The 15,526-nt window shown below is 40.3% G+C and overlaps 1 protein-coding gene across 1 annotated transcript in view; it reads right to left on the bottom strand.

Annotated features, from left to right (window-relative positions):
- LOC118432797 (acid-sensing ion channel 1C-like) overlaps positions 1 to 14,803 on the bottom strand; it is a 30,023-nt gene extending 15,220 nt beyond the window's left edge. The window contains exons 1-3 of the mRNA XM_035844417.1: positions 14,791 to 14,803; positions 14,340 to 14,437; positions 2,678 to 3,293 (exon numbers count right to left, since the gene is read on the bottom strand). Of these exons, the coding sequence (XP_035700310.1) occupies positions 2,678 to 3,293; positions 14,340 to 14,437; positions 14,791 to 14,803 (727 nt within the window). The remainder of the gene's footprint in view (positions 1 to 2,677; positions 3,294 to 14,339; positions 14,438 to 14,790) is intronic.
- Positions 14,804 to 15,526: the final 723 nt, after the last annotated feature.

Here is a 15,526-nt window from a genome sequence, read left to right as displayed (position 1 = left end):
GAATCCCTAGCCTCTGTGCATATGTCATGGGCAACTCCACACCAAGGTCAGGTCATGTGGCTTTAATACCAGGGCACAGAAGCCCGATACATTTTTGGTCTGAATATGACCAAAAATGCCATGAAATCTATTCTAGAAATTGAGATGACATTATATCTATAGGCTTTAGAATACTTTCAACTATATGTGTCAAATCTGGTGCTTTTGGACAATTTTGCACATCTATGAGCTATGGCGATGGACTAAGATTACAAAAACTGTGGCAGGCACCGTCCTGTACACCACAAGATGTGGGAATAAACTACCTAACTTGTGGGAATTTAACTACCTAACTTTCTATCTCACAACAGCTTTTAATTTGTTAATTTGTTTTGTTTACATGTCTGTTATTCATATCTACGAAATGGTCAGAACGTCACCTACATGGTTGTTGACTCCATCAAATAACGTAAATTGTAATAAAAATGACGTGTGACCTCTGACATTAGCATGTGTATACACAATCTGGGGCATATGGTCCCCTTCCCGGGTGTTAACTGTCGGGCCGGCTGCTAGATGCGCGATTTAGTCAGTCTTCTCTGGCAATATTTCAGAATGATCTTGAAAACGGAAGCACGGCATCTCAATTTTCTCCTACATCGGAAAACTACCCAATTTGTAAGAACGTACGAATGACCTGTGATTGCGACCAGTGCAATCAACGTGTGTGGGTCTATCCTTCCGATCGATATTCCCGATCAACCACATCAGTGCTGAAAACAAAAGCACGGTTTGGACCATGGCGACGGTAATGTCGCTAATAAGCAGTGGTATCTAGTACCTGTGGTATCTAAATACTATGTAATGGTCTCAGCGTACAATCATTGATGAAAACAGGTATCCTCTGTCCTCAACACTACTAATTACCATAGCCTTGCACGATGCGATGTCATTCGGTGATTTTTGTCAAATTAGGATAGATTTCCGGTCGTCAAACTTAATCAAGATGGGAGACAAATATAGAAATCGTAATTGAAAGAAAATAAAGAAATCAAAGTAATCACAGGGTGATATCAAGGAAATTAAGTGAAGTAATTGAGGGAGGCAATCGCAGATGTAAAATGCGATTGGACAAGAATAGAACAGTAGGAGATTAAGTAAGCAAAGTTTGGTGAAAAGAAAGAATCACGAAGGGCTGCGTAAATGGTACGGGAAGTGGTTATGTAAGCAACATACAATTTTAAGTAACTTAGCATACTTTGTGTTTTGAGAGGCTTGTTATGTCTATGTTATATCTATCATATTTAACATATTCTCTAGAATATCGATGCATAAGCATGGTAACGTTAAAGGACATTGCATAACGTTAAAGGATATTGCATAACGCTATTAAAAGACTTGAACAATTTGGCCTTTGGATTAGATCATGAAGATTATATAGAGCATTTATTGGTGGGTAAGTATGTCCAAATGCATATCATGTACATTTGCAAAATGCCAGTAAAACGTAAGGCAAAGTATCTACCACTTCACGAAATATTAACACCACAAATCCGACTACTTAATGTCTTGCAGGTTTGTGTCATGCCATGCTGTTTTACAGCGAAGCATATTCGATCGTCCTCATCAATCAGCCAGACACACCTGGCAGCTGGATGTTGAAAGGTATAAATGGTTTTTCCCATAGCGTTTTCCAGATAAAGCTGGATCAATAGAAATTTCATGGATCCATGGTGCTGTGGAGCCGGGAGAATTCTGCCATCGCCCTGACGGATCCGGAATATGAATGTTGGGTCAGGGTAGCAGTATTTCACATTTGCAATAGCAGATGAATACAACATGCTCACAATACAGTCCCTGCCAAGTTAAAATGGACTTTTTAAAAAGTTTACGAGGACCAAAGTAGACAAAGATGAATATAAAAAACGGTACAAATCCTTTAGGGACATGGCCTGGTGTGTTTTGAACAACATTTGGTTCATTTGATCTACTGAGATTTGAATTTGTCACAGAGTTTTTCTATATGATGTAAACGTATTACAGTAATATATTCTTGTCCAGAATATGAATCTTCAGACAATCAATTTGTCGATGACTGCATCACCTATCAACCATTAGGCAACTTTTATGTCAATCTAATCTGAGGATATGATAATCAATCAGTGTCAAACATGAGAGACGTCAAAATCATGACATCTGTACGTTCATTTGGTAGATAGTTTCCACTGCAATAGAAGCTTTGAGGGCAGAGTGGGCAACCAACTACACTCTTTCACCAATAGAGCCACACGTAGGCCTAAAGTATACTACAATCAAATTTCAGACCAAGGACTATGCGGTAATGTAAGCAACATTTGCTCAAGATGAAAATGTCAACGTCAATTTTTTTCTTCCTAGCCAGATCACTAAAGTTTTGCTCTTGCTCGCTTATTTCGTCTTAACATGCAGCATCTCCTGTTTCAGTAACTTCTAATACATCTGACTGTCTGTATGATATCTGATCGACCAAAGTTAACAAACTTTTTATGTATTTGCTGATAGATCTCAAGCAGCTTCAAAATGAACGACATGAATTAAATTTTTGCTTTTCCTTAATTCTGTCTTTGAGTGATAGCTTGCTTGTGATGTGATTTTTTTTTTAAGTTTTGCGTTTTTCAGAAAGTTTGTATGTCTGTGATAAAGTAAAAAGTTGAGTTACCTATGTACGGTCCGACAGTAGCCAGGTCCCTCATACCAAGCGCTGACCTCCGGTATTTGTTCATGTTACAGATAGTTACCGCCGGGAAGGTCATGTTGTTCGTGTACTGAAGCTCCACTTTGGTGACGTGGTGGAACTCAAAGTAATAGATAAGGCTTTCCATGCACTCAAAGGACATGAGGCCGAGAGAGAGGAGTAGCATGAGCACCCAGGCGGTACGCCGGATCGGTCCCCGCTTGATGAGGTGTTTCATGCCATGGATGTCTGTATCCAAGGCAAACCGTCGGAACCGGGACGGCTTGCGGTATGAGGTGTAGCCCGTGCCCACGGTGGATGTTGGCACACATTGCACGGGCTTCACCTCCCGTACGTCCGGGGTGGCGGCTAAGGCAAGCGGGGTGAAGGAGTCTTCTTTCCCCATGTCTTTCCTGTTAGCTAGCTCCATGGCTATCGATGCTGCTACGGTGGATACCTCTACGCGGCTGTGGGTCGGGATCGGTTGGCTCCTAGAGGATGGGGGAGGGCTCGCCCGGCAGCATGACTTCCCCTGCGTCGAGCGAGCCCGAGTCAGGGCCGGGAAGGAGATGGTGACATCAGTGCGCACGCGTAGCTCCACCTGGGGATTAAAAAGACAGAAGATTTAGCAACTACACAAGCAACTAACAGGATATGGTCTATATATAACCAGAAAAGAGTAAAAGGCGCTAAGTGGTACAAGGACAATGCACCATGGCACCACGATAAAATGCTATGCTAATCAGAAGTAGAAATTAAAAACAGGATTGCATGAAAGTAAAACTTTATAGTACATAATCATTCTATAGAAACATATCAGGGTTGCTTATGCGACGGTACGGTGGTGTGCGGCTGTTGAGTATTTTTGACGATGAGCATCGCAACGTGATCTGCGATTGCCACGTCTTCTGCCTACGGTTGCTGTCTACGACATGCTTCAATGGATACCATGCATAATAGTAGCTCATTCATTTAAATACGACTAGTCGACTGTACAACACAAAACACTTCATGGACATAGGCAGTGTTGCTACCTTGTGACAAACAAGTAGAAACGAATATCTCAAGCACTGATGCCAGTGCTCCACTAAGTGTTCCTGTTGTTCCATAATTACGAAACAGTCATGCTGCCAGAGTCTCTGCTTAAGGATCCGTAAAACGTAATGCAATAAAATATTATCATTCTACTATTCCAATGGGCTGTGCCGTAATGGGTGTCGTTATGTACCTCCTGACCATCTGTTGCCGTATAAAACCACTCTTGCATTGTTTGTCTCATTTTTCGCTGATCAGCAAAATTAACAGTGCAGACCAAAATGGTGTATCAATCATCTGGTAATCAGGCCCATGTGACACGCTACTGCCGATTAACAAAATGGCCTATTAGCCTGGCTAACAGATATATATCTCCGCATCGTATGTCCGCGAATGAACACACAATATATTCATTATTCATTGTTAATTATTTCTAAGCGCGAATATGCGGATTTAGCAGACACATAACATACCGATAACAATGCCACAGAGCATTGGGTATCGTTGTGCTGTTGATGTTCTCTACGCATACCCCTATCATATCCTCCATCACATCACCAAAACATACACAGGTGAGTGCTAGCGGTGCTACCATGTCTTCAAACGTAGCTACTCCTAGGCAAGCATCAAGAAAGCTGCCCATATGCATATCACCAGGTAAACATGTTGCTCCGTAATGAGCATGTATGCATACGTGAGGGCATATGTATGCATATGTAAGGGCTCTCTAAAAATTCTCCGCAACGGTGAATAGGATAAACTGTGCTTACAATAGGTCACATAGGTATGAACATCTGCTTCTGTACCTGCAACACCAACTAAATCATTCATGTCGAAACATAGATCCATAATGAGAAGAAGCATGTCAACGCGTGCTTGCAATATACATTCGTTCCAAAGCTACTCATCTAATGAAAGTTTTGAATATATATACACGTCATGTTATCATGAAGTTTTTCTGGTATATTTTAGTAGTAATTTTTACCAAGAAAGAGAGTGATTCTGAAGATATCTTACCTAATACGAAGGAGCTTACGTACCGACATGATTCATGTCCAAACATGGATTCATAATGAGAAGAACCATGTCCTCGCAATGTACATCCGTTCCAAAGCTACTCATCTAATGAAAGTTTTGAATGTTATCATGACGCTTTTCTGGTATATTTTAGTAGTAATTTTTACCAAGAAAGTAAGTGATATCTTACCTAAACGAAGGAGCTTACATACCGACGGCCACCTCCCAGCCACGGCCTCTTCTTGTAGCTATCCAACCCAATAATCAATGTCTACCCTAAATGCACCGGGGCTGACTACCCATCCCATAATTGCGGGTCACGTATCGGACTCACATCTTCTGATGAATGACGTGTCCCGGCTACCTGTCGCGCACACATCAAGCTAAATGGTGCGCGATGAGAAAACGCTTAATATCCTGCGAAGCTGCTATCTTAATTGATAAGGAGGAGAAATCAGTATGATACTCGTAACGTCAGCAATGATGAGCATCATGGCTCCAACGCTAATGTGTATTGCACAGGAGGGAATGGTTTGACCCCTGCCTACATCACAGACCACGCTTGTGCAGGCAGAACGTAACTTCAATCTAAAAGGTCCTGATGTGGAATGTTTCTGAGAAACAAGAAGATAACGACAGGGTAAAGATGCAATTTGATTACAAAGTTGGGTAAAATAACGATTAAGCACAACGATTACAAGATGGGAAGCCGGCTAGCCAAAGGGAAGTTCAGGAAATACGTTGTCGAGGTTGAAAAATCTTTAAACCAAGGAAATTCGCAAATTTTACAAGATGTTATTGATTGCAAAGATATCGGTTACGTAGAATTGCTGAGGTAGCATTTAATTATTACGGCAGGTTTTCCCCAGGAAGTTATGCGTCAGTGAGTCGAGTTATGCATGGAATACTGTCTTAGATATCACACTATTAACTCATTCTAAAATCATCAAATTACGGGAATACTCTGAACGAAATAAAACACACACGGGGATATTTGAGATATGTAATCCTTTTACGAACGCAACTATTACCATTAAGGGTGTGTTTTTCGTCTGCTATAGGATGAGACTGTTGTGAGTTTTTTCAAAGATGCTGTCTATAAATTGCATTTGGAATATCAGGCGTACTTGATATCTATATACATGTTTATATGAATCCTATACATACATCTACATGTCTACCCTCCAAACAGCGAATAGTGTAAAATAGAAATCTTATGATTTTTTTCAGGAATCCTATGTTGACATTACAAAAACATGTATAACAGGCAATGCGTACATGAAGTACATTTATGAACAAGGCTTTTATTGCCAGTAGAAAAAGTAGACATGTCAGCATGCAGAGCGGCGCAGTCTCAGGTGGTCTATATAGTTTTGAGTGATATCCCATATAAAATGGAAAATAGGTAGCGCTCAAAGAAACGCTTTCCTGGATCGCATGACACTTATGCTCATTGCAAAATGGGGTATTTTCAAATAAGATAATTGGTGTAGCGAATCTGCATGATCTGTCTGGATTTAACAACCTTTAGCTTGGCTTTTATCAATCACCAGTCTACAAATTGTATTTGTAATGCCAACCATTGGGATGCGAGATGTGACCGACATGCCAATGGGGATATGTATGGTGAGAAATCTGGAACACATACAATGATAGCATATATGTTATGCAATACTTCCTATTGTCGCAATAGCAACTGGCCTCTTCCAGTCATCAAATAGTAGTTACCATTAGGAAATCTACCGCACTGTTAGATTTATATCAATACCGAATTTTTTTCTCACCTTTAAATGCATACTAACCATCTGATAGAAAAATGACCGCAAGATCGAGGTATGGCAGATTGTGCATTCATTACCTATGCATAGATAACTAGGGGCTCAAACATACATCACTTAATCGCTGCCCAAAGAGATATTTACCACTAAAACAAACGAGATCATAGTATGTCCAGAACTCGAGATATCAAACCCGAAAGTTCCACTGCAGTACCTGTCATAGCAAGTCACTAGGTGCCAAAAATCTAATCGTTTCAAGGTCTTATCAAGATCCACCATGTACCACTAAACCAACTATGAAGACAACCCATCCAAGTATTCTCCCGTTATGTTGGTCTTTAACACACACACATACAAACTCTACCCAAAATATAACCTTCTAGGCGAAGGTAACAACACAAGAACGGAGAACTTGCCATGCTGACTCGGGATCTGCGTATGATGAGGAAGGACTGTCATCGAGTGAGCGTTGATGAATCGTCGTTAGACCAGGGCACCGATGAAGAAAGTAGGACAATCTTAGCTTGATACCACCCTATGAATGGTGCATGAAAGGACTAACGTACAAGCAAGGCTGCTGCTTGGGGAGATGGGCGTTTAATGAGTAAAGCAGCGCTAAGCGTGAAATTAATGAGATCGAAGCTTCAACAATGTATCAATAATATAAGACCTTAATCACAATTTTAGCTGATGGCCCTGAAAAGCTTTAATTACGATTTATATTATTGATTTTATTGAATATTCAATGCCGTTGCCTTATATTAGACCCGACCTCAATAGGAAGAGTTAAGATTAATTTGAGTCCTAGATTAGCAATTCGGCAATTAGTCTCTCAGATTTCATTCTCTCAAAACTTTTGCCTTGCTGTTTTAGCATATGACGTAGAAGTGTAAGGACGCTATGTCTAATTCTCTGCTTATTTTCAGATTTTTTTTCGCATCATGTTCTCACCATCTGTACTATTGGGAAACACCAGAAATCTTTAATAGACACCAGAAATCTTTTATACAAACAAGCGATCTTTAGTAGGCACCAGAAATCTTTGGTAGACACAAAAAATCTTTAAGACGGATCAGAAATCTTTAACACACCGTGAAATCTATTAATTGGCAAAAAGAAGGAAGGTGATAGCTTGTCAATACTTCATTAACCAGTGACCTAATTCGCTCCAGTGGTAACTACGATGCACCTGCGCTGGGGGGGAAATTCATCCCAATATCGGGACACACGCGGCTTGTTTTGGACTGCAAATGTACGAATGTGGTCAGAGATATGGTCTACTTATGAGACGAAAATGTGTACAACAGATACTGAAAAAGCCCAATCAGATAGCATATGAATTTCGGAAGCCTCGTCGTTGAAAATGCATAATTGCATGTCTTGGCAAAGAATGTTGGGTCGCATGAAGTCATTAGCGTGATAGGACATTAATAAACATCAAAGCGGTGTTATAAAACAGCAAATTACATGCATACATAAACGTATCGTTAACGTCGTCATCTCTGTGAGCTAGGTCACAACTAGTAAGCTCTACTTCTGAACGGCTTGCAAAGCTGTATCAATAAAGGATACATTCTGAGATCAGCTTAACTCCTTGCAAAATGCTCAATTTCTCGTAAAGAAAGACACATTGAAGAGGAATCGAAAGCAACCTTCGATTAATTATAATAATCACGTATTTCATGATCAAATGATTGATTGGATTAGTTATCAAAATATTAAAGATCCTTGAGATGGTATAGATCTTACCCTGTGGTTATTGGTTAATCCTATAACAGTGCTTAGCGTTTCTGAAAATACTTGTCACAATCAGAATTCTTGTATATATTCTATTTCTCAAGATTTACTTCGATTCCATTGTACCAGCTGCCTCTACTTTGTATATTAAGTAAAATGGAAATGAGTGCTAAACTTCATGCTAATGATAATCTGTCAACGCATTATCAGAGTCCCTATTCCTCTTTGACGATCAAAGAAAACAAAGTGATTTTTGTTGCATGAGAACACTCTTGAAAATAGTCTGTTTTGGTTCATTCCCACTGCTCGCTACTCCAAACTACATAGTAAAAAATCATCTTACATACAATGTATATTAACAGCCTGTGGGGTATAGTAAAATGAAACTTCGCAAGACTCACATGCTCTTGAAAGTCTACTATGCCGTACAATCGCGCCCCCTATCGGCTAAGATCAATCAATATGGCTAAGCAAAAATTGATGAAGAATAATCCAAGCGAAAATAAGATCAAATTTCAGAAATAAGTTTTTGTTGGTCCTTATATAAATAACGTTATGTATCATAACGACGATAACATGTAGCATGGCACCATTTCGTTGTAGGCATGTTTGTGTGAGGATGGAATGACACCACCTTTTCTTCTCCCCAAGTACGATCTATTCAGTCGCCATTTTGAATTCCATAAGCCCTTAAGCCTTATAACGTGCAAGGTATCACAAATAAGAGACACTGTTTCCTGGCAAAAGCGTACCTCCCTATAGCCCTGATGTTGAATAGTCTGCACCCGAAAGGTGCACTCTCACTGCACTTGGGGTACCGGTGCGGCACTGTGAAGTTCGTTTACTGCGGCACTGTTTGGCTATTTTCTCCAATTTCTAATAATTTAGATATTTAGTAATACGTAAAAGTATGACTTAGAAGACAACAAAATGCACAAAGTGGAAGAAAATTCGTTCTTTATCTCTAAAATTCGTTGAGTCATCTACGAAACCCGCAGCACCGGTGCCGCAAGTGCAGTGAGAGACCACCTTAACATTCAATAACATGGTGGCAGGTGATGACAGATAAGAACCGCAATGCCATCACACCCGATCAATAGCCCTCAACACTGCAATCTAAGCACTTCAATTAAAGCACAGGAAACTCTAGAAGCAGCCTTTCTATCTACTTTCTGTCTGAAGAGGTATGGAGACTAGACTAGCCCATTTTCTCTCAAGATTAAACAACAAGGCTGGCAAAAGGTTCGGGGTGTTAGTAGGGGGACGAAAGCATCTTCTGCAAATCCAGGCACCGACGGATTGATAAAAGGAGGAGATTGAACATAAACCATTTATTCACTGGTCCAAAACAGCTCATTATAACCTCGTCAAGCCCTTATTGGAACGAGCCCGTTGGGGGTAAAGATAATGCTGGGAGGCCTAAAACCTTTGAGCGGATGGAGACAATTCATCAGCGCACTGGGCAGGAATGACCCGGCTTTGATAGGGCGAAAGAGTAATGTTCAAATCCAGCTAGACCTATTACAGCCTCTCATCCTACAGGCGATCATGTTTAAGCTCGAAAAGTAACTGGACCATTAGAACTCAAAGGTTACCTCCCTTTAGAAAGCGTAAATGCAATCCAAAATGTCCTAAAAACTCAGTCGTAAGGAAAATCGAGAGCCTACATCATTCTATAGGTTTGTAAAGGCGACGTAAAGATCTAAATCTCTCCAAATGAGGCGAACTATAGCTCTCAAAGAACATCGATGTAAACTTTGGCTGGACTAAACTCAAAGAATCTTGAACTGTGCTGATAGAAATAATTCTGAAGAAAGCAGAACTGTAATTTGTGGAAAATTGGACTTACCGCAATTTCTAACTAACTGAACGGCACCAGTCTGTCGAGAAATGAGTGACGGGGCGCCATAAACTGTCCCTTTGCGTGTTGAATCATGTGTGCTATAGGTATAACTTGAAGTCACACATTCAAACATTGCTTATCCCTAAACAAATACCGGTTCCTGTTCAGTCAAAAATAGTCATTTTCCCCACATTATTAAGAGATACAGTTCGACTTTGCACGTTCAAATATCTAAGGCGAATAACTAAGGGCAGGTCCAAGTAAGAAATGTGGATCTGCGCCTTTTCAGTCATACATTAATGCGTTTCAAAACAGTCGCCAGTCAGTCTGAGTAGTCAGAGAGATGCTTAAAGAAGGCTCGTTGTTTAAGTGCAAATGTTGAAAAATGTTCACGACTGCAGCAACCTACATCTAGGAATTCTAAGAAAGACAAAAGAGCTGGCCACAGCCTTCAGTAATTTAAATGTTAAAAGCATCAAATGCTTCACATGAATCTCTTCATCTGTTGCTCAAGGAACAAGGCACTTGGAAGATTCTAAGAAACATTGAAAGGCACATGGGGCTTTGGTTTATCTCTTAATCTTTGTTCATGTCCAAGCTTTGATCTTCTCAAAAGATTTGCCCATCGACTATTAACACAAGTAGTTACAACAAGTAGGCATGTACCAAGGGACGCGTAGGATAAGCTGTAAAGTCGTGTGTGATCCCAACTGTAGTGTTGTGTGGGAACTGTATTGCCGCGTGGGATCCCAGCGGCACTGAAATGACCGGTTACTGAAGAAAAACAACATGTAACGATCGTCTGGCTTCGCAGTGTATTACCTTCCATCCGTCATATTCGCTTGGTATGTTTGTCATGATTAGAATTATTGACATTTTGTGACTTTTCAATCTTCCTTTTATTTCAACTAGTTAACTAACAGTGTTTTTCATTGTATATGACAATTCAAATCCGTGTATTTCCCAACATGTGGACACATGTTAAAATTTGTATAACAACATGGAATGTGGAAGCTTCACCGAAATAGATTCAATAAGCTAAGGTGACATAGGTTTCTCTATAAACCCTTTAAAGCATGACACATGTGGATATATACGAAATATATTTGTCTACACCCAGGCTCTAATCTCCGTCAGTGTAGAAATGTCCTTTGAAATCAAGCCTTGCCTCTTTATGGAATAAAAAAAACCTCAATGCACGCTCATAGTGATAAGACAGAAGGATAATTATAGAGGTATAAGAATGGAAATATCTTGCTGCATCTACAATACGTATGCACAGGTTCAACTTTATCGTATTGTGTGAATAATACAGATTTTTTTTTGATAAATCAAAGTTCCTATTTCCATCATATCTGCAAGGTGCCCGCCATGATCAGTACGTTTGTGGTTCCCAGTTTTGATAGAGGTCATCACGATAACGCCAATAATGACAGGTACGGCAGCAGCTCTATTATTTACGCTAACGTAATTTTCCGCGGGTCACGCCGGCCATCCTCTACGTGGCTGCTGCCGCTTCAAGACGGAGATCGAACCGCCCCGAGAAAAACAGCGTCTTCCAGCGGGGTCAAACTGGCCGGCTTCCAGCTGAGGTGATTCGATAAAACCCCCGGGGCGTATCGGGCCGGGGTCGCAGAGGTAAGACGTGCTGCCCCTCCTACTGTGTCATTGGGAGACAGTCAATGACCTCACCGCGTGCCAAAACGTCATATATGTATGATCTAGTTATGATAAGAACGGAGGTATGGATCCATTTACCGGAACGGATGTAAGACTTATGACATATGACTTTGAGTTGTTATTGTTATTTGAGTATGTTGAGTTTGTTATTCTTTTGAGCTTTGTATGATTTATTGATCTTGAATGGATGCCTACAGCTTTATGGTTAATTTGTCAATCATTTAATCCCATGTTACTATAATTTTCGTTTTTATTTGTTATGATTTTGTATTAAAGGGCTTCTTCGGAAATCAGTTAAAACTAATTGAAGGGACTACCTTCAATATACAGAAGTAAAGAAATAAAGACCAAAGGTACGGAACTCGCTTACACTATAAGCTTTGAAAAATATCAGTTCCCCTAGTTGTTCTATTTCAAGTTGTTTGTAGTAAATAACTTGTATGTATAAAGTGGGTAACTTGAATAATAACTTGTGTAAAATGGTTCGTTGATGGCGTCATCAAATACTTGAAACCAAAATACTTGAAACCCAAAACATGTATTACAGAAGGTTTGTGATCAGTAACATTTTACCTGGTTAAGATAATCAAAAATGAAACTACGTAACATGTTTGTTTTATGATCCTGAAGAAAACAAATACCAGGTCCTATACATATCCAATTACACAAACACGCCAGTCCTACATGAAATCCAAACTCCGAGCACGCGTGCCTTCAATATAGTCCATTACGGCAGCAGCATTGAGATTGAATTGAACTTTAGGTCAAGGGTCACGGAACCCCTGAAATTAGCTCGGAATGGATTGGCTTTTACAAGAATCCCTAATTCTTGCCCGGATGTTGATTAAAGGGAGGGCTACCATGAATATTACATGGCTGACATGCCATCTTATCAAACCAGGCTTACACTGCTTTGGCTGGGTGTGCTTATGCATGCATGTCGTCTATGGTGCTACCGTTTGAAGTAGAGGCTATATAAATTTCATTTGTATGCAACTTGGCTTTCAAGCCTGCCCGTAAAAAAGAAGCCAACTTTGAACATCTGAACGAAATGTTAGACACAAATTTTTCACACAATTTTAAAAGATTTGCTGGACTTACCACCACTTGAGTTTCGGGAATCATCTACCTACAACCTTTACAAACTTTGCGCATTTTCGACAGTACTTAAGAGAATATTGCAAACATAACGACTACTTATAGTTGTTGATGCTAACATCTCTGTACTGTTAACATGTGATTGCTACTCTCCAAGCAGAGGTTGGGTCCTTAGCTCCCCTTAGCGAGCGGTAAAAATCCCGAGCACTATATCCCCCGCGACCCAACCTCTGCTTGGAGAGTAGTGGTGGCGTGTATGTATTTCCGAAAATAATAAAAAAATGCAATACATAGTTCCATAGTTTAAAAAAATACGTAAATGAATGTTCGTACGAGTTCGAAGAAGCCATTTGAACAAACACTCTAGTGCTGTAGATTTCAATACATTCATCATGATAGCAAATCACCAAATTTAACATAACACGTTCTTGCCCGCATGGGCTAAATTCAGGAGTTATACTATTACCCGAAAGACAGAAAAAAAGTAAAATATCATAGCTAGTAGTACTGAAATGAACAATATGGAAAACGAAAGAACTCTTCTTGAAACATTAATATCAATTGACGTCATTGTGAGTAGAACTGCTTGAGGGTATATGGCCGTGTTTTTCCAATGTGGCTATCAACAAAAGAAGATAAGTTGAACTTAAAGGGACGGGAAGTGCTTTTTCCTAAACTTAATTTGATAAAACGCCAAAGGCATTTGGTGGTTGGGTTCTAACAGGAAATGCGTCATACAATCGAGAGTGACTCCTGGTAACACACCAGTTTCGTGATCCCACAATGGCAAATAGCGCGGTTAGACTGAATACATGCCAAGATAAACAGAAGGTATAGATGAAGAAGTAACATCATTATGCAGCGATTTTCCATCAACTAGTTTTCTGCTATTTCACCAAAACAGCTCCCCGTAGACGTACTGTAGTCAGTACATATACTGTAGTAAAATGCACAAACAGCATTCCCGTTCCGCTATACCAAGCACGATAGAGATATCATAGCCCAAGAGAAAAGCACGTTTATGACTTCAGACAAAAATGATTTACGAAGCGAGATAACCAGCCGACTGCTGGCCGGAGATATGGCTGGTGGAATTATCTATTAGCCGTACCTCACGGGCCCCCGTGCAAAGCGCTACAAATGAAATGGCGATATAGGTTTCCTATAAACGGGCTTGTAGATAGCAATTTGCCGGTCAGCTACGTTCGTTTTATTCGTCTTTCCAATCCTTTCTGACGTGATTTGTAATTGGGGAAATCAGAAATGTCTTTATCGAATCGGCAAACCAAAGGATAGCCCATTTACTTATGTCTCAGCGTGTAGCTAGCATGTAATGGCCGCAGATGGGTAGGGGGTCCTGACGCTTGCTGATAAAACCTGCACCGTATCACAGTACTGTTAGCTGTTTCCACGTACAAAGTAATTAACTATCGACTATTCTTAATGAGAAATCTCCAACCTGTATGTTCTTCAGTCGGGCGAAGCACGCACGGAGTCCTTCCGAATGAAAGTGTCCATGCCACTCGATGTCTTCATGGACGTTCTCCTCCGTTTTCTCTCAACACCAAAGCACGTTTTTGCACCCAAGAGGCTCCAATTCGCCCACCCATAACGGCTTCCCATTACAATACCTCCATCAATCCTACTGCTCACTATGCAACCCACAAGGCGACCTCTTCTCTCTGTATCTTTTGGTCAAGGTCTGTTTTGGTACGCCCGCTTAAGGATCCGCACACGGGTGGAGAGGCAGTGTCTCTATGGCTCTCTGTGCTGTCTTTACGTACTGCTTCATCTTTCCCCAGAAGTAGACATTAATGTCAGAAAACACTGCTGGGCCAGCGTAAGTGGCTTTAAAGTGGCTGGAAAGTTCCACACACGAATCCCCGGACTCCAACGTTCCCTCGCCTGACCTCCTTCAATCATGCTGAATGACACTTGTTTTTAGTTGTAATGGTTGAAGTGTTCAGCTCTGCACCTTCTTCATACATTTTCTCTGTCATCATTCTCTGCATATTTCCTGAATGTAGAACCGGAATAATATTCTTGCGCTGGTTCTATATGTTCCATCTTGTGTACGTATGGTAGTTACATAAAGGAATAGTTATTCTAACCCTGGCAAAGTATGTCAAAACTAACACAAATTGATGTGTAATGTGTTTATCACATGATTAGACAAAACACTATGATTTTGATTAGTCATGGTTAACTAGTTTTTATGTCTGGACGGTTACGTGATGAGTATGTTTTTTACATCCTATTGTCTGGCAACAGACCATATTTTTAAAGGCTGGCTTCGTACATTTTTCTAAGTTCACTATATTAATCGTTACAGGACAGAAGCACACAGGGCTAACTTTATGTTTTCATATGTTGAGCCAAATAAATTATCGTGACATACGAATACTATACGACTAAGTGAAAGAAATGTCATAATTTTTGTGGGCACCTGTATATAAGTAAATGATAGTAGGAACACAATTCCTGGAGATATTAGGCTATTTAGAGAAATGTCATTTAAATTTGCGAAATGACCTGTGAATTGTGGCAAAATGACTTCTGTTTATTTGCGAAACGACTTGCCTTGTGGCGAAATAACTGTGGCGAACTGACAATGTGGCGAAACAACCTGTTACCAAGCTAACAAGG

This window comes from Branchiostoma floridae, chromosome 16 (assembly GCF_000003815.2).
Source record: "Branchiostoma floridae strain S238N-H82 chromosome 16, Bfl_VNyyK, whole genome shotgun sequence".
Taxonomy (NCBI): Eukaryota; Metazoa; Chordata; class Leptocardii; order Amphioxiformes; family Branchiostomatidae; genus Branchiostoma; species Branchiostoma floridae.
Note: the sequence above shows the minus strand (reverse complement) of the source record. Positions and strands in the feature narration are given on the sequence as shown.